The following is a 26215-nucleotide window of genomic DNA, read 5'->3' on the forward strand; positions in this document are numbered from 1 at the left end:
CAGAGCGAGATGGACAAACGCTAATGTGCATAAGAAAACAAACTTTGCAAATATAAAAATACTCAGAACACGAGTTGTACAGAGTCCTTGAAAGTGGGTCTGTGGATCATAGAATTAGTTCGGACTTTGTGGTTCTGATACTGGCTACACTGCCAATGAAAGCAGAGTGGAAATGTGTTATCCTGGATCCTAAGGGAGGCTGCAAGAAGAGAAGGTCAAGGATCACACTGCTTTACACTGAACTTCAGATGAAGATCATTGACAGCAGCTAGTTTCAGCCCATCGACAGTTCCACAGGAGGCAGGCAGCAGAGATCAACATGCAGACTCTGCTTTGGTAGATCTTAATCTCAGTATTTTAGATAGCTCTCTCCTCTGTAACTGGAACTCTATAGCACCTTAACTTGTGCAACCACAAACCTAGGAGATGCAAACCTAAAAATTAAGGGTTTGCATCTCTTACAAAGTAGAATGCTGAGAGCTGAGATGCTTGTTGCCAAGGGACTTATGCAGAGCCTTGTCCAAAATTGCTCTGCCCAGACATGAGATAAACCAGCCTCAGCTATGGGAAATCATGTCCATCTAAGGGATGTCCACTTGGCAGTACATTGAACAGTTTCCATCTTTCCTATCACTATCATTGCCCTCTTGACTGAGTCACCTTTCCTCACCACTTTTCTGCAGAACACTCTGCTCTATGTCAGTGGTTGATGGTAGAAATATTAAAGGTATTAGCATGCTAACCAATGGTGAATACGTGCCAGGACCCAAATTGTTGCTGCATTTGATGCTGCAGTGAAGTGGCCACTCTTCTGATGCACAAACACCAATGCAAACACCCGCTAAATTATGTACTGTTTTTCATTGAGACTTGTTCAAATTCTATGATGAATAGCAACCTGAAGCAGGTGATCCAACTCTCAGCCCTCATTAACCTGGACAATGCCATCTTCATCTCAGAATACATACCTCGGGCCCTCTGGTGTTTACTAGGCACCTTAAACTGATTTCAAATTTTAGATATTACATAGAAACATAGAAAACCTGCAGCACAATACAAGCTCTTCGGCCCACAAAGCTGTGTCAAACATGTCCCTATCTTAGAAATTACCCAGGGTTACCCATAGCCCTCTATTTTTCGGAGCTCCATGTACCCGTCCAGGAGTCTCTCAAAAGACCCCATCGTATCCGTCTCCACTACCATCACCGGCAGCCCATTCCATGCACTCACCACTCTCTGCGTAAAAAACTTACCCCTGACATCTCCTCTGTACCTACTTCCAAGCACCTTAAAACTGTGCCCTCTCATGCTAGCCATTTAAGCCCTGGTGAAAAGCCTCTGACTATCCACACGATCAATGCCTCTCATTACCTTGTACACCTCTATCAGGTCACCTCTCATCCTCCGTCACTGCAAGGAGAAAAGGCCAAGTATACTTAACCTATTCTCATAAGGCATGTTCCCCAATCTAGGCAACATCCTTGTAAATCTCCTCTGCACCCTTTCTATGGTTTCCACATCCTTTCTGTAGTGAGGCGACCAGAACTGAGCACAGTACTCCAAGTGGGGTCTGACCAGGATCCTATATAGCTGCAACATTACCTCTCGGCTCTTAAACTCAATCCCACGGTTGATGAAGGCCAATGCACCGTATGCCTTCTTAACCACAGAGTCAACCTGCGCAGCAGCTTTGAGTGTCCTATGGACTCGGACCCCAAGATCCCTCTGATCCTCCACACTAACCATTTTATAACCTTTGAAATGATGCAAAACTAACCTCCCTGCTAAGGGCTGCCTATTCTTATCGCTTCCTTAGTAAAACAGCCAGCATGGTCAAAGATCCTACCCACCCAGACATTTTCTCTTTTCCCTTCTCCCATCAGGCAGGCGATAGAAAAGCCTGAAGGCACATATCAACAAGTCTAAGGACCAGCTTCTATCCCACTGTTATCAGACTCTTGAATGACCTCTTGCACAATGTGTACTCTTGACCTCAAAACATATCTCGTTATGATCTTGCACTTTATCTTCTACCTGCACTGCTCCTTTTCTGTAGCTTTTACACTTCATTCTGAATTGTTTTTAGTTTTATCTTATTCTACCTCAAAGCACTGTGTAATGATTTGACCTGTTTGAGCAGAATGCAAGACAAGCCTTTTACTATACCTTGGTACATGTGACAATAATAAACCAATATCAATACAAAAAAGTATTCAGTACTCTATCAAAATCAACAAAATGACATACATTTTTGAACCTTTATATAATTGTGTTCCGTTTACGAATTAACACTGATAACATTTCAAATAACTAATTGATATTTTTAGAGATAATTTTATTAGCATTAGTAGCATATAACTTTTATAACTGTGAACTTATTAGAAATGTAAACTTACAGGATGATGCCTGATGCAAAAAGGAAGAAGAAAGGGTTTTCCACCACGTATTTGTGAATCAGCGGAAACCAGATAAATTTAGAATCCTTTTTCTGCAGATGACTCATCCAAATCTTTGCAGAATCATACATGTTACCTAGCGTCCGGAATGGTCCACATATTTGTGATGGCTTTACACTAATTTAAAAAAAAATAGACAAACTTAGTTCAGGGAATACTCACAGTTCTAGGTAAATTTCAGGAGAATACGTGAAGGTAGCAGTTAATGGTGCAGCTTGCCTTTATTTCACCTGCTTATCACACAGGAGCATAACTCATGTTCTGTAAGTTGTAATAAATGCCTGTGATATATAAATCATGAGCAAATAAAGGCTGCCTGTGAACTTCATTAAGGATCCCCTTCACCCAGGTCATGCCTTGTTTTCAATGCTACCATCGGGAAGGAGGTACAGAAGCAGGAAGGCACACATTCAACAACTCAGGAACAGCTTCTTCCCCTCTGTCGTCTGATTTCTGAATGGACATTGAACCCATGGACACCACCCCACTACTTTCTTATTTCTATTTTTGCACTACTTATTTAATTTAACTATTTAATATTTATATACTTACTGTAATTCACAATTTCTTTTTGTATTGTTATACATTGCATTGTATTGCTGTTGCAAAGACAACAAACTCTCAACATATGCTGGTGATATTAAACCTGATTCAGAAAATGCATATAAAATGGACTAGCGCCAAGAGTGCATTATCTAAAAGCTTGGTACATCATCACAGCGGACAAATGGCTGGGAAAATATTGACTTTACACTAATAATTAACTAAGAATTAATATGAGTCAAGAAAATAAAACAAGCTGAGCATAATGAGTATAAGTATTTTGCGAGACTACAGACCACAACTTCTACATTCTTTGGAACTATACATTATTAGCAGCCTCAGACTTCTCCAATCCCCACGTACTTACATCTCTAAAATTCAAAGAGGATTGAACCTTTGATGGTGAATCTATATCATCTAAAATTTATAAGATACTGACAGCTTAGAAGCAGGAAAACCTAAGAATTGCTGGGAAAATTGTAGTGCTGGCTCAATTGCTCTGTTCTCGAGGTTACCAAGGAGACTATGGAGCACCAAACGTGCATCCTCTCTGCTTCTGTTTCCCCATCCATTTCTTGAATCATTATCTTCTTAGGTTTAATGCCTTAAAAAATTAATTCTTTACTTACCGCCATACAGAATAGAGGTGAGCAAGAGTGGCTCCAAGGAAGGATGGGAAACAGAGAAGACTAATAAAGATGGTCATCATATGAGATGCACGCCAGAGTTTGCATGGAGGCTGACAGTTCATCATCAAACTAAGCTGAAACAGATCAAATAATTTTATTAACTCAAATACAACGTATCCTGTAAGTCCATTTACAGTTTGGCTACGTGACTAAATATTTGGGCAAACTTTGATTCCTGGAATCTCACTGATGTGTATACAACTTTTGACAAGGTAAAAAAAAATTACATACATACAAATCTCTCGGACTTAATAAGATCGCTGCTGATCTAATTATAACATTATCTTTTCAGACCCATCTACTCATTGTAAGCTTTCATTCTCTAAATCATCAAATAATTATCAGCTCTGCTTCTACCGGCCCATCTCTGTCTTCGTGTGTAGTTTTTCAATCAATTCTATTGTATTTCTTTCTCCTACTGTGAAATATGCCTCAGGGTAGTATATGGTGACCTTTCTGAAGAAGGGCCTTGGCCCAAAACTTTGACTGTTTATTTGTTTCCATAGACGCTGCCTGACCTGCTGAGTTCCTCCAGCATTTTTTGTGTGTTGTTTTGGATGCCCAACATCTCCAGAATTACTCACGTTTATCATTTGTATCCAGCTAGGAGAGAGCTAACTGGGTCTCATTTGATATCTAAGTCAAAGGACGGCCCTTCTGGCTGCACAGTCCTTGCTCAGTATTGCCCTGGGTGGCAGCTTAAAACTTTTGTGGTCACAATGTGGAAACTTTCTGACTCAAAGGTGTGAGTGCAGCCAAACAAGACACAAACAACTCTTTAACGTTACAAACAGCAGTCATTTTAAACACAAAAGTCCACAGATGCTTGAAGTCCAACACAACACACACAAAATGCTGAAGGAACTCAGCAGGTCAGGCAGCATCCATGGAAATGAATAAACAGTCATCATTTTGGGCTGAGACCTTTCTTAAACTGGGACATAAAGCCAATTGTTGGACATCATTCAATTTTCAACAAATTTTAAATGAAAATTACCTTTTTAATGTAGAAAACAATAACAAATTTGATTATTTGAATCGCAGGCATCAATGGTGCAAACAACAGACTCACCCTGCAAAAAAAAACATGAAATTAAAAGGCATACAATCGTAATTCTGTCAACTTCCATTCTGACACCAACACCACCACAGCAGTGTCCTGAAGCACTGCAACCAACTGGCATCCCTTTAATACTCTTCATAAACAAAGACTTGTAGTTTATAGCAAGTTTTATGACCTCCTAAAACATCTCAAAGAGCTTTACTGTCCTTACAGTGCTTTGTAAAGTGCAGTCAACATCTTAATGTGGGAAATAATGTCAAGTCAATACATGCACATGCACCCACAAATGAAATGCAAAAATAATAAAATAATTTTTATTTATTCATTTTATTTATGTAGATATACAGTGCAGAACTGGCCTTTCTGGCCTAATGAGCTAGTGTCAGCCAACAACCCACCTATTTAACCCTCACAGGACAATTTACCAAATAACCTATTAACTGGTACAAACTGTGGGAGGAAACCAGAGCACCTGGAGGAAACCTGTGTGGTCACAGAAAGAACGTACAAACTCCATTCTTACAGATGGTGCCAGAATTGAACTCTGACCTCTGCAAGTCCTGAGCTGAAACAGCATCGGGCTGACCATTGCGCTACTGGGGCTTCTCTATTTTAATTCTACTTTCATCTATTCTCATTTTTAAAAAATTTATTTATTGAGATACAGCGTGGAATAGGCCCTTCTGAACTGCCAAGCCACGCTGCCCGGATATCCCCTGATTTAATTCTAGCCTAATCATGGGACAATTTACAATGACCAATTAACCTCCCAACCAGTACGTCTTTGGACTGCAGGAGAAAACCGCAGCACTCAGAGGAAAGACACAGTCAGAATCAGCAAACACGAGGAAATCTGCAGATGCTAGAATCTCATGCAACACACATCAAAGTTGCTGGTGAACGCAGCAGGCCAGGCAGCATCTGTAGGAAGAGGTGCAGTCGACGTTTCAGGCCGAGACCCTTCGTCAGGACTAACTGAAGGAAGAGTTAGTAAGAGATTTGAAAGTGGGAGGGGGAGGGGAGATCCAAAATGATAGGAGAAGACAGGAGGGGGAGGGATGGAGCCAAGAACTGGACAGGTGATTGGCAAAAGGGATATGAGAGGATCATGGGACAGGAGGCCCAGGGAGAAGGAAAAGGGGGAGGGGGGTGAAACCAGAGGATGGGCAAGGGGTATAGTGAGGGGCACAGAGGGAGAAAAAGAAGAGTGAGAAAAAGAATGTGCGTATATAAATAAATAACGGATGGGGTACGAGGGGGAGGTGGGGCATTAGCGGAAGTTTGAGAAGTCAATGTTCATGCCATCAGGTTGGAGGCTACCCAGACGGAATATAAGGTGTTGTTCCTCCAACCTGAGTGTGGCTTCATCTTTACAGTAAAGGAGGCCATGGATAGACATATCAGAACGGGAATGGTACATGGAATTAAAATGTGTGGCCACTGGGAGATCCTGCTTTCTCTGGCGGACAGAGCGTAGGTGTTCAGCGAAACGATCTCCCAGTCTGCGTCGGGTCTCGCCAATATATAGAAAGCCACATCGGGAGCACCGGACACAGTATATCACCCCGGCCGACTCACAGGTGAAGGGAGGAAGTGTAAGGGCATGTGTAGCACTCGTTCCGCTTACAGGGATAAGTGCCAGGAGGGAGATCGGTGGGGAGGGATGGGGGGTACGAATGGACAAGGGAGTTGCTTAGGGAGCGATCCCTGCGGAAAGCAGAGGGAGGGGGGAGGGTAAGATGTGCTTAGTGGTGGGATCCTGTTGGAGGCGGCGGAAGTTACGGAGAATTATATGTTGGACCCGGAGGCTGGTGGGGTGGTAGGTGAGGACAAGGAGAACCCTATTCCTAGTGGGGTGGCGGGAGGATGGAGTGAGAGCAGATGTGCGTGAAATGGGGGAGATGCGTTTGAGAGCAGAGTTGACGGTGGAGGAAGGGAAGCCCCTTTCTTTAAAAAAGGAGGACATACTTTAAAAAAGTAGGACTGTACTGTAAAACATTGTGCTAATCATTATGCTGCCGTACCGCCGTTGATTCTTGCAAAGGAATATTGACCAAAACCCAGGAAAGTTTAGTCAGTAAGCAACAGCAAGTTATTTAGATGTGTAGATTATGACTGTCTTCCTCAAAGTTGACCACATTTCAGGTTTACACAAACTCTAGTGTCAGTATATATTATCTTCAGCCAGCAGCATGGCAACTCCCACTTCAGCACATTTGCAAACCATTAACTCAGCATGGAATGACTGAAACCTCACATGTGTGCTGCATTACCACACCAGCTGGCCACATTATCCACTCACTCACTGGCAAAATCCCACAATAATTAAAGTTTACCAGCAGATTATGCGATCAGCATTCCAATATCAGCGCAATATAATCAAACGTTGTTATTACCATGTGAGTGTCTGCCCATATATCAAATCCAACACATTCCTGGCAATGTCAAACTCGGGTTTTCTTTTCCGTTTCAGCAGCTTAATGCAGACTAACCTGGAGATGGAATGAGAGAGAATCAATTAAAATTATATTATAGATTACTCACTAAATTTTCTGAGCCATTTTGCCTTCTGCACTCTTAATAAAAGCAAACAGAATGGCCAACAACTGCATTTCAGCGACCTCGGGAGTGCTCAGAAAACTTTCATTAAGTTGCTAACTCCTCCAAAGAAAAAGATACTCTGGATCTGCTCAGTATTCAATGTATTGGCATCAGTATAAATCGCATTCTTGTAACATAATGAAATGAATAAAAACATGGCCAGCAGCCAACGATATTAAGGCTTGCACAATATTCCAGCAAATGCTGCTGAATGTGCACTCTTGAAGCTTAATGGCTGTTCTTCAACAAATCAATTGTTTAAATGGTTTGAAGCAGTGTTATGTGAAAGGAATGAGATTTATACTGACTGCAATGCTCTGAAAGAGCACTGAGCCAGGCCCAGTGCATCTTTTCCCAAGGGGCCAGGCCATAGATCGCAGATTCTAACCAGAAGGTTATAATGGATTGAACCTGCATCCTTACTCCAAAGGGTAATCGGTTTATCATTGTGACATATACCGAGACAAATGAAATGCTTTATTTGCATGCTGCCTAGGCAGATCAAAAGTGCATTGAGGTGGTACAAAAGGACAACAAAAATATGATGTAGAATATAGTGTTGCAGTTATTGAGAAATTGCAGTGCAAATACAGACAAATAAGGTGCAAGGGTCATTGTGACGGTACTGAGTTCCCTGTACACAAATCCATAAACTGAAAAAATATTTCAAGCCCTATCCAATATGGATACATACTGGTACCCTCACTATAGGGAGGATATACTCTATTCACCTACTCTTCGAGGAATAGCTTACTACCCTGACTAGCCTCTGTGGTGAGATTTAGCTGCCAACACCCATCGCTTGAGAGGTGGGTCTTCCCTCCCCACTACCACCACCACCATCACCACCACCAAGGAGAAGATAGCTAACAAAGTAGCTTAACCATAGTTATTTTATTTTTAATGATAGACTTTTAAATTTAGATATTTATTCCATTGTTTGCCTTGTCATTCCTAACAATCCCCCTCCCCCCAGTCTTTCTGATATTCATACCATTTTCTACTAGATGACATTATCTGCATATGATGTTTTCCAGATACAATTGCTGGAACAAAGTAACTCACACAGATGGTCTTAAAAGCTTCCAGTGACAAGAGAAATCCACAACTAATGCCATGAGGGGATGGTTCTCTGAGTACACAAACATCCCAACTTGTAACCATGTTCGTTATACTAAGTGACATAACCCCAATGTCTTACATTTCACTAATGCAGATAAGAAGTTGCTTGGTCACTTCACTTTCAAAGCAGATCTCTTAGCAAGCAACCACCTGCTGTGGGCAAGCAGCTTGTATTCTGTAATACTGTTTTAAAAAGCTATGTGTCCAACTTTAAACCAATTAGAAACATAGAAAACCTACAGCACAATACAGGCCCTTCGGCCCACAAAGTTGTGCTGAACATGTCCCTACCTTAGAAATTACTAGACTTCCCCATAGCCCTCTATTTTTTTCAGCTCCATGTACCTATCCAAAAGTCTCTTAAGAGACCCTATCATGTCCGCCTCCATCACCGTTGCTGGCAGCCCATTCCACACACTCACCACTCTCTGAGTAAAAAACTTACCCGACATCTCCTCTGTACCTACTCCCCAGCACCTTAAACCTGTGTCTTCTTGTGGCAACCATTTCAGCCCTGGGAAAAAGCCTCTGACTAACCACACGATCAGTGCCTCTCATCATCTTCTACACCTCTATCAGGTCACCTCTCATCCTCCGTCACTCCAGGGTTGCTGCCTGCAATCTACATTAAGAACTGGAGTATGGCTCATGTTCACAACAAAAAGCTAAGCAAAACATATTTATAAAAAAGTTTAACTTTATTACCAACAACAATGACCTTTTGGAAAGGTCGTGTTGCTGTAATAGAAAGCTGAGTTTAGCAATGAGTCACTTGGGCCCTGGAAAGTGAATATCCATCACATCATCACAAACAAGAGAAAATCTGCAGATGCTGGAAATCCATGCAATGCACACAAAATGCTGGAGGAACTCAGCAGGCCCGGCCAGGCCAAGTTCCTCCTGCATTGTGTCTGTGTTGCATCCATCACACCATGACAGGGTAGACATAGCGATCACAAGACTTCATTTACTTTCACACGGGTCCTTGCAGCTCATGAGTATCGGCCTCAGAGCTTCACTTTCTTAGATGCAGCTGGACAATGGCAGGAAAATAATTACAATGAAAGGAGAAAAGGAAGCACTCAGGCTTTTTTAAAAATTCACCTAAAGAATTTCTAACGCCTGGTTAAACTGGGTGCAACATGTCAGGAATGCCCGTTACGTTAATTGAGTGAGGGAAGAAGTAGGTACATTATCATCCAGTGCTGAGACAACCACTGCATACCAAAGGAACCAACATTTATAATAACAATTGAAGCTCTGTCAGGTTTTCATATTATTAGGTTACACTGCCAAAGGTAAAGTACATTTCAATAGATAAAAAAATGCTATATACATCCTAGTCTCAATGCAAAGTACGTCTTTGGTGTCACAAATAGTTTAAAGCTTCTGCGGTCTAGAGGACGTTAAATAAATATCAGAAGACAATAGGCAGAAAGTCCTCTCATAAAACACACCTCCAGACGAATTCTCCAAATGTTGTTTCCAGGATAATGAATATAAAATCAACCACAACCAAGCGGTACAGTTCTTGTCCTACAAAAGTTTCCCAACACTAGAGCAAAAAAGAAAAATAAGATGGTTAAGTGTTTAGCATGACATCTACCGAAGAAGTTTTATTATATTCACGAATAAAACTGTGAGACAGAATATTTGTCAATTATCCCAAGGACAGCTAAGCTGCTGTTACACAGAAGGTCTTTAGAATGGAAGTGAGTTGTCCATCTCGTCAGCCAAACACAACTTTTAAGTTCAAGTTTATTGTCATTCAACCACACACAAGTATACAGCTAATTGAAACATTGTTCCTCAGGGACCAAAGTGCAAAACACAATACATATAGTCACACACAGCACATATAATTATGAATGAGCACACACAGTGACAAATTAATATTAGAACAAGTTCCTGAGTGATGTGGCCAGGCTGACATAAAAGTGCATGTTTATGTAAGATAGTATAATGTTACTGGCACTATTATAATAAAGCAAGCAGTTGCATAAGTATGTGAAACAGCAGCGATAGAAGATGAGAAGTGACCAGGGCAGGACGAGAGTGCGTCTGTGAGTTGGGGAGTTAGGACAGGGGTGGTAGCAGGGCATTCAGACAGGGTATACGTGAGTACTGCATAGCCACAGGTAGCACCGGTAAAATAAAAGCTATGAGGTGCAGCAAACAGACTGCCCTGGAACCAAAGTACGTGCAACCAAAAGGGATTTTTATCTCTACTGGAGAAATGTTGATCATCTCTGTGCCTTGCCGTTCAGTGACAGTAACTAATTCGCCAAGCCATTTTCACTTCCCTGAACTTCATCTCTGGATCCTCACACGATCATGTTCACCTAAAATATCACATCAATAACACCATTCCCACTCTGGACCACCATGCTGTTTAAAAGGCATGGATTGGAATTGGGAGAGAAATGCAAACTAAAATTTAACAGCAATATTGTAAGCAAACCAACATAGGGCAATGATTAAAAATACACTCTGTGGCCACTTTATTAGGTACACCTGCACACCTGCTCATTAATGCAACTATCTAATTAGCCAAGCATGTGGCTGTAACCGTGTCTGACTATGCAGACACAGTCAAGAGATTCAGTTGTTCAGACTAAACTTAAGAATAGGGAAGAAATGTGATCTAAGTGACTTTGACTGTGGAGTGATTGTTGGTGCCAGATGGGGTGGTGCGAGTACCTCAGAAACTGCTGATCTCCTGGGACTTTCATGCACTACAGTCTCAAGCGCTTATAGAGAATGGCGTGAATGGTCAGATTGGTTTAGGCCGATGGGAAGGTGACAGTATCTGAAATAACGATACTATAAAATCCAACCATATTTCGACAAAGTTATATGTCAGTAACTACAGGCAAAGTTGTTACGTTTTGAAAAATCAAAGTGAACTCCAGTGCAAAACTTGTAAAGCATTTACTGCACATTTGCATTTGAGTGGAAATAATAATTGATAATTAATTTATTATTGTACCTGTACAGTGTGAGGCTTTATATGCATGCCACCCAGACAGAATATTCTATGCACAAATACATCAAGACAGCACAAAAGTTAAATATCAGAATGCAGATTACAGTGCCAGAATTACAGAGAAAGTTATCAAAAATGATAATGAAAAGGTAATCAAAATAATTTAAGTTTCTGGAATAAATGGTGTAAGAACTTATATTTTAGTGTTTTTTTATTTAAACTTACTGATATTTCTGCTATTGTTGTGGTATCCCCTTTTATCCAATGAAAGCAAAGCAATCCTACAATGGACATCTTTAACACCAGGTTTCTGTGTTAAAACAAAACGACAGATCAGAATGAGAGAACCAGCCCACTTTGTAAAATGTAGGCTCCTTTTGTTTGCATTCAAAGCCGTATAGGTGGGATTAGCACTAACTGTTGATTTTGCCACTTTAACAAAACTGAATATGCACCCTTCAGGTAATTCTGTAAACTTGCTTATAAGGAAAGTACTGCCTCTTTATGCTGTCGGTGTGTGTAGTTGCTTCTTTATGGATCGGTACAAGTTTACATCTACTTACCAAAGAATAAATACTTAAATAACAGATGAAATATTTGTAGGAAAAAAACCTTAGCTCGATCTCAGTTGACAGTTGAGAAGTTGTTGATCTACCCTAGAACAATGAAGCAGCTAAATTCAACATGCCAAAAATTAGACACAAAATATGGGATTGAATGATTTGTTTAGTGAAGTTGGTTGATGGACAAACATTGGCTAGGACACCAGGAGATCTCTCTTGCCCATTGATAAATAGTGCCTTCGACATTTTTGAGAGGTAGGGAAAGACCAGGTTTGTTATCTCAGGATAATACCCCTAGCAGGTGAACAATTTTCACAGAAACATCGACCAACTTTATGCACACTAGCCTCTGGAGTGGGATTTGAACTTTTATCTGATTAAGGGCAAGAATGTGGCTACAAGGGACTGATACTCCAAAACAAATTTTCTTTGGAGGAACTCAGTGGGTCAGACAGCATCTGTGGAGGGAAATGGGACAGTCTGTGTTTTGGGTTAAGATCCTTCATCGGCACTGGAAAGAGAGAGGGGAGATAAACCAGTATAAAAAGGTGGAGAAAAGGGTGGAGCAGTCATTGGCTGCTGATAGATGGACCCAAGTGAGGGGGGTGATAGTCACAGTCATTGTCATGGTCATACTTTATTGATCCCGAGGGAAATTGGTTTCCGTTACAGTTGCACCATAAATAATTAAATAGTAATAAAACCATAAATAATTAAATAGTAATATGTAAATTATGCCAGGCAATGTCCAGGACCAGCCTACTGGCTCAGGGTGTCTGACCCCACAAGGGAGGAGTTGTAAAGTTTGATGGCCACAGGCAGGAATGACTTCCTATGATGCTCTGTGTTACATCTCGGTGGAATGAGTCTCTGGCTGAATGTACTCCTGTGCCCAACCAGTCCATTATGTAGTGGATGGGAGACATTGTCCAAGATGGCATGCAACTTGGACAACATCCTCTTTTCAGACACCACTGTCAGAGAGTCCAGTTCCATCCCCACAACATCATTGGCCTTACGAATGAGTTTGTTGATTCTGTTGGTGTCTGCTACCCTCAGCCTGCTGCCCCAGCACACAACAGCAAATATGATAGCGCTGGCCACCACAGACTCGTAGAACATCCTCAGCATCGTCCGACGGATGTTAAAGGACCTCAGTCTCCTCAGGAAGTAGAGACGGCTCTGACCCTTCTTGTAGACAGCCTCAGTGTTCTTTGACCAGGTGAAGAAGGAAGGAGAGTGGGAATGATATAGGAAGCAGAGGGGTGATATTGTTGAAGTGATGGAGGGCTGAAGAAGATAGAATCTGATAGGAGAAGACAATGGATAATGGATTAAAGACGTGTGGAGGTGTTTGAAAAGGAGGAATGTGTGGGTGATGGGCAGATGGGGGATGTAAAAAGAGATGGGATGATGGGGGTTGTGGGGATGTACAGAGGTGAGTGGTTGCCATAAATCTGAGAAATCCATGTACATGCTATGAGGTGGAATACTCAGCAGTAGAGGTGACCCTGGACAGACATGCCAGTGTGGTAATGGTTAGTGAATTAAAATGGCTGGCCTCTGGATATCCTAGTTGTTACAGCAGAGACAGCAGAGGTGCTCACTGAAGTGGTTCCCCTGCTCTGGGTCAGGTCTGATACGGAAGTGGCCACATCAGGAGCACCACGTGCAATAAGCAACTCCAATGGGTTTACAGGTGATGGACTGCCTCAGCTGCAAAGGCTGCCCAGAATGATGGCGAAGAAGAGTATAGGGGCAGGGATAGCACAGCATGGTTGCAGGGAAGGGAAATCAATGGGGACCGACAAGCAGAAAAAGTAAATCCTGTGGAAAAGATGTGGAGGGCAAGACATGCCTGGTGATGGGATCCCATTGAAGATGACACAAGTTGTGGAGAATGATATATTGTAAAATAGCTTTGCTTAAAGAGATCTGTATGTCACTGCCATTCAGGTATTTATTCGTGAACAAATCGAAATTAAATTAAATCATAGTTTTAAATTGGAGAAGCACTCATAATTTTGGGAGTATGAATTAATAAAAAGAAATACTGGAAAGAAAATATTTCAAAAGCAATCTGGTCTATGTTAAATGTTAATCCACCATTTACTTTTTAATGGTGGATGTTTTGTGCAAATTATCTAGAATGGCGTCTTTTAATTTGATGTGGCTACAAATCTCTTCATTACACATCAGATCAAATACCTACTTGACCAAAGATGAAACAATATCTAAAGCTTTCTAGTCTTGTGCATTGGACTATCATAGTTTTGGACACTCAAATGTTCAGCTGGTGGATTCCCAGTCTTAAGCATGTTGCATGAAACCTGCGTTCTTCTACAGAAAACAAGTATCAACATAAGAAGCAAAGAGCATTTGGCCCATCATAGCTGCTCTGCAATTTGATAAGGTAATTATTGATCTTGCATCTCATATATTTCTTGATTCCGTTGAGTCAAAAATGTGTATCCATCACAGTCTTAAATATTTTCAATAACCGACTTTTCACTGCCTTTTTAGGTGGAAAATTCCAAAGATTCACTGAGCAAGTTTCTTTTTACATTAATACTAAAGTATTCCTGAGCACTTTAAAGGGACAAGAAAAAAATAACTCGCATACTGGGCCAAAACGAAGCACAACATAAATGAATGAGTGTAATTATTGGTGAACCAGATTGTCCCTTGTATTCAATTTAAACATGCAAAAGATACTCTTACCTGGTGATAGAAACATAGATTCGCTGCTGAGGGAAGTCGTATTTTTCCAATAATCCAATTAAGTTGTAAATATATGGCATCACAAAATTGATTGCTGACACAAGTATAGGGATTACTAGCAATCTTCTTTCTGCTTTCTCTTTAGACATTCCCTGCTGGATTTCTTCCAAATAATCCTTAAAAAAAAAGTTTATTTTTCAGTTGAGAAACAATCAAAGATCCAAAAGAGTTCATGTACAGTATAAAATATGTAACCTGCTTCTTTCTTAAAAATGGATTCTGCTGCTCTGAAACTCAGAAAATTCAATTAATTTACCAGATCTTATATATTGTAATTTTGCTTTCACAAATTGCTGCTTTACGGTGGGGTGGGGGGGGCGGGGAGAGAGGTTGAGATTGCAATGCTACTAAATGGTCCATATTGAAACTTTCCATAGCACATAACATGAAGACCATTCATCTGCATGTGTCTCTACTTTCTTAGAAGTTTGTGAAGATTCAGCACGTCACCTAAAACCTCCACAAAGTTCTAAAGATGCGCGGTGGAGTGCATACTTATTGAGTGCATCAAGGCCTGCTATAGAAACACTAATACCCTTGAACAGAAAAGCCTACAACATATGGCCCAGTCCATCACAGGTAAAGCACTCTCCCCACCATTAAGCACACGTACAAGGAGCACTGAACCTGAGGGGATAACATCACTCAACTTTAATCACCCAACACTGAACTGTTACGACAACCTACAACTCATTTTCTCAATATTTATTACTTATTTATTTATTACGATTACCTTGTCTGTTTTATTTCCCTTTTGTACATGCACACTTGGTTGTCTCTTGCACATTGTCTGTCTGTCTGTCTTGTGTGTCATTTTTCATTGATTCCATTCTGTTTCTTTGTACTTACTGTGAATGCTCGCAAGAAAATAAATCTGAAGGTAGTGTACGGTGACGTATGTGTGTGTACTTTGATCATAAATTTACATTTATTTTGAGCATGCAGCAAGAAATGTGATTTTTAAAAATTGTACTTTTGCACATAAATTTCACAAGAGAGCATTTAATTATACTGTGTGCTATATTTTTGGTAGTGATTTGTGAACTGGTTCAGAATGAATTCCTGTTATCCAAATTGCTATATGCAGGGACTGCCTGTACATCACATTAGAAATACAAGAAATGAAAGGGTTAACCCACATAACCCAGGCATACCTCCCGCCACTCAACAAGATTATTGGCTATGCTGCATCCAAGTCTACATTTCCACTTGATCAGGAGTGAAAGTGACTAAAAATTCTTACAGAGTTGGTTGCGTCACCAACAATGCCTGTTTAACTCAGATACAATCAGCATGTTATCTAAAACTTTGACAACTTCTGTAGGTGTGTGGCGCAGAGTATATTGACTGGCTGTATCACGCCCGGGTATGGAGACACCAACGTCCTTGAATGGAAAAGCCTACAAAAAGTAGTGGATCATGGGTAAAACTCTTCTCATCACTGAACATATCCACACGGAGTGCTGTTGCAGCAACCATCATCAGGGACCCCACCACCCAGGCCATGCTCTCTTCATGCTGCCATCAGGAAGAAGGTACAGGAGCCTCAGGCCCCACACCACCAGGTTCAGGAACAGGTATTACCCCTCAACCATTGGGCTCTTGAACCAGAGGGGATAACTTCACTCAACTTCACTTGCCCCATCACTGAATTGTTTCCACAACCTATGGATTTACTTTCAGGGACACTTCATCTCATGTTCTCAATATTTATCATGAACATTATTATTAATTGTGTGGGCACATGGCCAAGTGGCTAAGGCATTGGACTAGCGACCTGAAGGTCATGAGTTTGAGCCCCAGCCGAGGCAGCGTGTTGTGTCCTTGAGCAAGGCACTTAATCACACATTGCTCTGCGACAACACCGGTGCCAAGCTGTATGGGTCCGGATGCCCTTCCCTTGGACAACATCGGTGTCGTGGAGAGGGGAGACTTGCAGCATGGGCAACTGCTGGTCTTCCATACAACCTTGCCCAGGCCTGCGCCCTGAAGAGTGAAAACTTTCCAGGCGCAGTTCCATGGTCTCGCAAGACTAACGGATGCCTTTACTTTACTTTATTATTAATTATTTCTCCTTGTTTTTCTTTTCTTCATGTTGTGTTTTTTCATCGATTCTATTGTGTTTCTTTCATATTTACTGTGAATGCCCATAAGCAATGAATCTCAGGATTACATATGGTGACAGTAGATAATACATTGATTTTGAACTATGAACATTGGCCATTTTATGACCTCATCATGCCAACCCAAACCAGTTTACTTTCACCTCTGCACTTAATCCTCATTTTTAATGCTGAAAGAATTATGGATTTCAACCTTTAATATCTTCAGTGACTAAAGATCTCGGATTGAGAAGCCCAAAAGTTAACAACACTCATAGGTGGTTTATCCTGAGCCCATGCCTTCTCATCCTGGACTTCACAGCGATGGGAATGAATCTCTTGGCACCTACCCTGTCAATACCCCTCATAACATTTTGAAACCTTACGCAAGTAGTAGGTTCTAAGTGTCAGTTATTACTCAGTGGGTGGGTCAGCTAAAATTCACTTCCAGGTTAAAGGCCTGAAACTACAGAATGGACAAAAACTAATCAGTACTAGTCATTAATCAAAATAAGGCGATTGCCAATTTGAGGAAGAAATGTCACTTGTGAATCGTAAGATAACAAGTATAACATGACAGACTGGAAGATTTGGAAAATTATTTAACCAGAATCTGGTGCTCTATGATATATTCTTAATTTCTTTTCCATGTCACAATAATATAATTCATTGTGTAAATCCATTAAATCACCTGCAAGAATCTTGCAATAAAACTTAAGCTGTAATTTTGTGATCCATTATTAAAATATAATGCTAGGGAATTAATTGCATGGATTAATAGTATGCTTGACTGGCAAAACATAGACATTAAACACTGGAACTCTCGCTGTTCATCTGGGATTGATTGCAGCAGGTTTTCGAGAGCTCACATCGCATATGTCATATCGAATATCATTGCAATGCGTATGCAGGCTCGAAACTAGGTGTCCACATGGATTAATCTCACCTGAAGAAGGAATGTCATCACTCTCTCTGGTTTTGAGCAAGAGGGAAATAATGCCAGTATTCTAATTTCAGGTCACTGTTTAAAATGAGCCCTGGTGAATGCCGACAAGAGTAGAATTTACTTGGCAGTGATGCCTCCGTTCTTCATGTAACGTACAGGCTTCAATATTAAAATTAGCCAATTGTAGGTCGTGCCAAGGATTATGCATCAATTTTTACAGCATTCCTCAAATGAGCAGGTTTTGAGGAGCATCTTAAAGGTGAAAGACACATTGAAGTTAGTTCTGCTGAGCACATTAAGTATCATGCAAATTTGTATTTTAGCAAGAGGGTTCCTCATATTAGCAGATTAGTCATGCAAGATAATATAACGATTTCACTTGAAGAATTTCTTCCTATAGATATGCATACTTCATTCACTATAAGGGAGAAAAAGGTTTTCAGCTAGCATTTAGAAGAACAAATTACTCATTTCCTATTGACCAAGCATATAGATTAAATGTTTCCAAATGCCTTCATGCCCTCTCCATTTCCCTTTTCTTTCATATCATAGTGAGAACTGATCTCTGCACATGATGTCAATTTTAGAGTTGACCCTTTACAAAAATAAACTATCCTTGTGTCCATCACCAGCTCCTTATTTCTGTGTCTTCCTCCAGTCCCATATCTTAGAGATTCATGCAGTACTCCAATTCTAGCTCCCTGAATGTCCATTTTCATATGCAATTGCTCCTGCATCGGCAGCTCTGCATCAAGTCCGGAGGTGGAGGTAGAGGTGGAATTCTAAAACACTTTGCCAAAACAGAGGTTTACAATGCCACCTTTACCTCCATACTTTATTTTTCCCTTTAAAATGTAGCTCAAAGCTAGCCTCTTTGGGGAAGTTTCATAACTTCTGCCCTAATACTACACAGTATATGGGTCTATGTCAGTTCCAGTTGACAAGCCTTGAATATTTTTTGCTACATTAAAATTGATGCATAAATGGAAGTTGATATTTATTTTTTAATTTAAACTTTCCACTAATGTATTTAGCATTCGTGATCAAGCATTTGAGAATATTGGCATGATTTCCACAAAGTTTAATTGTCTAATAACACAGCTTATGCAGCTGTAGAAACAACCAGAACATTTTTCTGTTAGGTGGAGAAATTAGATTTCCCCTACTTGATGTATAATGATTGTCATGAAGTATTTACTAATAACGAGCTTTGAATTGAAAGCTCATCATGAGCCAGAGTCCCACCTTTAGCACTTTCTCGGAGTAATAATAGACACCAACAGCACAACCAATGGCACTCCCCAAGGACAGCAGCCAGCCCAGAAAGTGAACGGACAGGTTAGCAAACCACTGATAAACACTCAAGCGCTCTGTCTGGCAATTAGGCTCAGTAAGAAATTCCTGCTGGAGAAACAAGAAATAAAGCAACATTTTAGACATTTGCACTAAATCAAGGCCAATGCAGTTTTCCATTTTAACAAATAATTGTACTGATTCATTGTTCTGAATTTCTTACTGGTCTGCATGTTACCGGCTGTTTATAAATGCTCAAGGTTTTTGAAGTCTGAGGTTAGCCTTCGCATTTCAAGTTCTATCTAATTTTGATTTAAATTTCTACCTGGTGAGAGAGCTTTCTGTCCTCACCTTGACATCTCAATTAAGAACAGAATTAAACATTTTTCTGTTAACTGCCGGCTTATACCAAAACAGTCACACAGTTCTGAACACAAAACTGTGATATAATAATGTTGTTACTTTGCCACATCAAAACCAAACAAGACAATATGTGGAAAAGCAGTAGTGTGTCAAATGGATTAGAGGGAATTGTGCGGCATTATTTTCAATAGATTATATATTTACTGAAATTAATTATTTTTATAGTTTAACAATATAAAATCATAATTCAATCTTTTTTATACATAATTTTTATTGATATATAAATTGTTTTGGAATACGGGATACTGTGATCATATTACTGTGATTTAAATGTAATATAATTCATATTATTTACTTGTATCCTCTTGAATTTTGTATTTGTATTCATGTAATTTATATATCAATAAAAATATTGAAAAAGAAAAAAAATATAAAATTACATTCATTGTCTTTTGAGTGAGTGCCAAGGCAATGGATTTCAAACTGCTTCACTCATTAAAATTTAAAGAAGTGAATGAAGATTTACTGAAACTGGTGGATTTCAAATGTAGTCATATACGTTCAAAAATATGTGAAGAATTTCCATAAAAGTGCATCACAAACTTTTGTAACTCATGGTTAATCTTTGCCTAATCTCTTCTGCACTGAAGCCCTGACGTGCTTCACAAGGTGTAAGGTACACTAGGGTTTCCAGTGAAGAATCATATATATCTAACCATCAGGACAAGTCAAACATGGACGTGATTCTGACATTTTAAGCCATGAGCTCCTAAGTGCAAATCATGTAGTAAAAACATATATTATAGTATTTATCATGAAGCAAGGTACTCACCTTTAGTTGGGTAGTGATATCCTCATAATTTAACTCAACAGACTGTTTTTGAGTTACTTTAAAATCCCAAAAGCAGAACACTTTCACTGCCAGATCACAGTAACCACCGCCGACTCGGTAGCTCTCTCCAAATGCTTTGGACAAGCTAAAAGATTAAATTCAAAAATTATCTAGAGCTGCCCCAAGCTACAAACCCATTTCTGTACAGTTCTTTAAATAAAATAGGCTTCATTTTGTTCTTGCTGAATGACACTAACTTGATCTATCTAAAGAATAAACCATGGTATATGTTTGTGTGTTAGAAGGATAATCAGATCTTTGGATTGTTGGCGTGTGGCCAAGTGGTTAAGGCGTCAGTCTAGTGATCTGAAGGTCACTAGTTCGAGCCTCAGCTGAGGCAGCGTGTTGTATCCTTGAGCAAGGCACTTAACCACACATTGCTCTGCGACGACACCGGTGCCAAGCTGTATAGCTCTAGTGCCCTTCCCTTGGACAACACTGATGCGTGGAGAGGGGAGACTTGCAGTATGGGCAACTGCTGGTCTTCCATACAACCTTGCTCAGGCCTGTGGCCTGGAACCTTCCAAAGCGCAAATCCATGGTCTCATGAGAATATCGGATGCCTTTTTCTATATATAATCAGATTTCTGGATCACTGGGTTTTCTGTACAAAAAGGATGGATTACATCTGAGCCCAAGGGGGCCAGTATCCTTGTGGGCAGGTTTGCTGGAGCTGTTGGGGAGGGGTTAAACGGATTCGGCAGGGGATTGGACTGAGGATGGGGCAGTTGGTATACAAGTAGGTGCAGAGTGTAGTGAGACTGTGAGAATGGACAGGCAGATGACAGGGCAAAATTGCAGTCAGTGGGATGAGTTGAAGTGTAACATGGAGAGAAAATCAAAAAGGGTGATGATTAATGTTGTGTATTTAATATTTCAGTAGTATTTGAGTAATATTGTTAACATATTGTTTGACTAAGCATTCTTGTTCATTTAAATAATTCACTATGGGTTATATGTAAAAAAAAATGAACTGAATACATCATGATGCTACCACGTGATACGAGCGTGCCTCGCTTAAACTAAAAACTACTCCAAGATATATTATTCTGGGCTCAGTGTTTTTGCTTACAATTAGTTTAATGTTTTGGAGTCACAAAACATAAATACAGGACTGAAGGTGATATTTTGAATACACTCAGTACACGGAATAAGGTAAAGGATTGTGTAGCACAGTTCAGAGTCGGCAGGTATGACATTGTGAGCATCACTGAGTTGTGGCTGAAAGAAGATCGCTGTTGAGAGCAACATGCAAGGCTACACTTGATATAGAAAGGAAAGGCCGGTAGGCAGAGTGGGTGGGGAGGCTCTGTTGGTAAAAATATAAATCAAATCCTTAGAAAGAGGTGACATTGGATCAGAAGATGTAGAATCCTTGTGGGTAGACTTAAGAAACTGCAAGGGTAAAAAGACCCTGATGGGAGTTACTGTGCTGATAAAATGGCCAGCCATTGAATCATAGTGGATTTAATTTGGCTTTTTTGACACTGGTCAACAGAAAAAGATTCTTTCATGTCGAAGTGAAAACAGATCTCTACAAAGTGATCTAAATTTATTACAAATATAAAACACAAAATAATTGATTGCGTAAGTATTCACCCCCTTCAAGTCAGTATTTAGTAGATGTATCTTTGGCAGCAATTACAGCTTTGAGTCTGTGTGGATAGGTCTCTATCAGCTTTGCACATCTGGACACTGCAATTGTTCCTCATTCTTCACAAAACTGATCAAGCTCTGTCAGATTGTATGGGGATCATGAGTGAACAGTCCTTTTCAAGTCTAGCCACAAATTCTCAACTGGATGGAGGTCTGGACCCTGACTTGGCCACTCCAGGACATTAACTTTGTTGCCATTCCTGCGTAGCTTTGGCTTTATGCTTGAGGGTCATTGTCCTGCTGGAAAACAAATCTTCTCCCAAGTCACAGTTCTCTTGCAGACTGCATCAGGTTTTCCTCCAGGATTTCTCTGTATTTTGCTGCATTCATTTTACCCTCTACATTCACAAGTCTTCCAGGGTCTGCTGCAGTGAAGCATCCCACAGCATGATGCAGCCACCACCATGCTTCATAGTAGGGATGGTGTGTTTTTGATGATGTGCGCCAAACATAGCGTTTAGTCTGATGACCAAAAAGCTCAATTTTGGTTTCATCAGACCATAGAACCTTCTTCCAGATGACCTCAGAGTTTCCCATATGCCTTCTGGCAAACTTTATTTTCAACAGTGGCTTCACCACCCTCCCATAAAGCTGCAACTGGTGAAACACCTGGACAACAGTTGTTGTATGCGCAGTCTCTCCCATCGCAGCCATTATTACCATAGACAGCAACTTTAAAAGCTAAATAAGTATCTTTAAAAAAAGTGTGACTTGTCAAGAAGTTTGTATTCTGGATGATATGTCAGGTTAGACAATGTGGCTGCAATTGCAGAACTGACACAACACATATCTGGCTCTAAAGAATCTGTCTCTAATATTCCTGATGGGGGTTTTCACACTACTGATTGTTGCACCTCTATGTAAAAGAGAGTTGTAAAAGAGCGCCTGAAGGCTTTGTGTGTCAATGCAAGGATCATTCGTAATAAGGTGGATGAATTGAAAGTGCAGATTGTTATTAATGATTATGATATAGTTGGGATCACAGAGACATGGCTCCAGGGTGACCAAGGATGGGAGCTCAATGTTCAGGGATATTCAATATTCAGGAGGGATAGACATGAAGGGAGGGGAGGTGGGGTGGTGTTGCTGGTTAAAGAAGAGACTAACGCAATAGAAAGGAAGGACATAAGCCGGGAAGATGTGGAATCGATATGGGTAGAGCTGCGTGGGAGTTGTGTACAGGCCACCTAACAGTAGTAGTGAGGTCGGAGATGGTATTAAACAGGAAATTAGAAATGTGTGCAATAAAGGAACAGCAGTTATAATGGGTGACTTCAATCTACACGTAGATTGGGTGAACCAAATTGGTAAAGGTGCTGAGGAAGAGGATTTCTTGGAATGTATGCGGGATGGTTTTTTGAACCAACAAGTCGAGGAACCAACTAGAGAGCAGGCTATTCTGAACTGGGTTTTGAGCAATGAGGGAGGGTTAATTAGCAATCTTGTCGTGGGAGGCCCATTGGGTAAGAGTGACCATAATATGGTGGAATTCTTCATTAAGATGGAGAGTGACATGGTTAATTCAGAAACAAAGGTTCTGAACTTAAAGAGGGGTAACTTTGAAGGTATGAGACGTGAATTAGCTAAGATAGACTGGCAAATGACACTTAAAGGATTGACGGTGGATATGCAATGGCAAGCATTTAAAGGTTGCATGGATGAACTACAACAATTGTTCATCCCAGTTTGGCAAAAGAATAAATCAAGGAAGGTAATGCACCCGTGGCTGACAAGAGAAATTAGGGATAGTATCAATTCCAAAGAAGCAGCATACAAACTAGCCAGAGAAAGTGGCTCACCTGAGGACTGGGAGAAATTCAGAGTTCAGCAGAGGAGGACAAAGGGCTTAATTAGGAAGGGGAAAAAAGATTATGAGAGAAAACTGGCAGGGAACATAAAAACTGACTGTAAAGGCTCTTATAGGTATGTAAAAAGGAAAAGACTGGTAAAGACAAATGTAGGTCCCCTACAGACAGAAACAGGTGAATTGATTATGGGGAGCAAGGACATGGCAGACCAATTGAATAATTACTTTGGTTCTGTCTTCACTAAGGAGGACATAAATAATCTTCCAGAAATAGTAGGGGACAGAGGGTCCAGTGAGATGGAGGAACTGAGTGAAATACTTGTTAGTAGGGAAGTGGTGTTAGGTAAATTGAAGGGATTGAAGGCAGATAAATCCCCAGGGCCAGATGGTCTGCATCCTAGAGTGCTTAAGGAAGTAGCCCAAGAAATAGTGGATGCATTAGTGATAATTTTTCAAATCTCGTTAGATTCTGGACTAGTTCCTGAGGATTGGAGGGTGGCTAATGTAATCCCACTTTTTAAAAAAGGAGGGAGAGAGAAACCAGGGAATTATAGACCGGTTAGCCTAACGTCGGTGGTGGGGAAACTGCTGGAGTCAGTTATCAAAGATGTGATAACAGCACATTTGGAAAGCGGTGAAATCATCGGACAAAGTCAGCATGGATTTGTGAAGGGAAAATCATGTCTGACGAATCTCATAGAATTTTTTGAGGATGTAACTAGTAGAGTGGATAGGGGAGAACCAGTGGATGTGGTATATTTGGATTTTCAAAAGGCTTTTGACAAGGTCCCACACAGGAGATTAGTGTGCAAACTTAAAGCACATGGTATTGGGGGTAAGGTATTGATGTGGATGGAGAATTGGTTAGCAGACAGGAAGCAAAGAGTGGGAATAAACGGGACCTTTTCAGAATGGCAGGCGGTGACTAGTGGGGTACCGCAAGGCTCAGTGCTGGGACCCCAGTTGTTTACAATATATATTAATGACTTGGATGAGGGAATTAAATGCAGCATCTCCAAGTTTGCGGATGACACGAAGCTGGGTGGCAGTGTTAGCTGTGAGGAGGATGCTAAAAGGATGCAGAGTGACTTGGATAGGTTGGGTGAGTGGGCAAATTCATGGCAGATGCAATTTAATGTGGATAAATGTGAAGTTATCCACTTTGGTAGCAAAAATAGGAAAACAGATTATTATCTGAATGGTGGCCAATTAGGAAAAGGGGAGGTGCAACGAGACCTAGGTGTCATTATACACCAGTCATTGAAAGTGGGCATGCAGGTACAGCAGGCGGTGAAAAAGGCAAATGGTATGCTGGCATTTATAGCGAGAGGATTTGAGCACAGGAGCAGGGAGGTACTACTGCAGTTGTACAAGGCCTTGGTGAGACCACACCTGGAGTATTGTGTGCAGTTTTGGTCCCCTAATCTGAGGAAAGACATCCTTGCCATAGAGGGAGTACAAAGAAGGTTCACCAGATTGATTCCTGGGATGGCAGGACTTTCATATGAAGAAAGACTGGATGAACTGGGCTTGTACTCGTTGGAATTTAGAAGATTGAGGGGGGATCTGATTGAAACATATAAAATCCTAAAGGGATTGGACAGGCTAGATGCAGGAAGATTGTTCCCGATGTTGGGGAAGTCCAGAACGAGGGGTCACAGTTTGAGGATAGAGGGGAAGCCTTTTAGGACCGAGATTAGGAAAAACTTCTTCACACAGAGAGCGGTGAATCTGTGGAATTCTCTGCCACAGGAAACAGTTGAGGCCAGTTCATTGGCTATATTTAAGAGGGAGTTAGATATGGCCCTTGTGGCTATGGGGATCAGGGGGTATGGAGGGAAGGCTGGGGCGGGGTTCTGAGTTGGGTGATCAGCCATGATCATAATAAATGGTGGTGCAGGCTCAAAGGGCCGAATGGCCTATTCCTGCACCTATTTTCTATGTTTCTATGTAACTAAAGAAAACAGTGTAAAAAAACACCCTTGGCCATTTTAAAAGGACCAGAAAGTGTTTGGGGGGGGGGGGAAGGATAATGAAGAAGAAATAGGAGTTGAATATATACCCATACCCACTCATATCTGCTCTATCATTCAAATTTTTGCCTCAGTGCAAAAATTGAAATAGTGAAATCATCTCATTTTCACTCCTGGCCATTTCTGGTATCTCCAAGAATGAATGCTTGAAACCACAGTGAGCAAAACAGTAGTCACAATTCACTTACTGCAGCAGTCTTACTGCTTATTCCTTGCCAACTATCAGTGACAAAAATTTTTGAACACAAACACACACAGCTGATGCTATTTAAAAACTGTTTGCTCCAAGCATGTTGTAGTGTCTAATGGTAAAGCAAAT

General features: G+C 40.7%; 1 protein-coding gene across 3 annotated transcripts in view; it reads right to left on the bottom strand.

The window, feature by feature from the left end:
- The window catches only part of LOC140187135 (transmembrane channel-like protein 6), a 107894-nt gene that overhangs the window by 6900 nt on the left and 74779 nt on the right, over positions 1-26215 (bottom strand). For 2 of the 3 annotated variants that reach the window (XM_072242112.1, XM_072242113.1), the window contains exons 11-19: positions 20341-20485; positions 19098-19256; positions 14745-14920; positions 11686-11770; positions 9932-10029; positions 7148-7243; positions 4686-4761; positions 3629-3762; positions 2397-2573 (exon numbers count right to left, since the gene is read on the bottom strand). In XM_072242112.1, the coding sequence (XP_072098213.1) occupies positions 2397-2573; positions 3629-3762; positions 4686-4761; positions 7148-7243; positions 9932-10029; positions 11686-11770; positions 14745-14920; positions 19098-19256; positions 20341-20485 (1146 nt within the window). The remainder of the gene's footprint in view (positions 1-2396; positions 2574-3628; positions 3763-4685; positions 4762-7147; positions 7244-9931; positions 10030-11685; positions 11771-14744; positions 14921-19097; positions 19257-20340; positions 20486-26215) is intronic. The other variant, XM_072242114.1, reaches the window with a different exon arrangement.

The sequence above is a fragment of the Mobula birostris genome, chromosome 24 (assembly GCF_030028105.1).
Source record: "Mobula birostris isolate sMobBir1 chromosome 24, sMobBir1.hap1, whole genome shotgun sequence".
NCBI lineage: Eukaryota > Metazoa > Chordata > Chondrichthyes > Myliobatiformes > Myliobatidae > Mobula > Mobula birostris.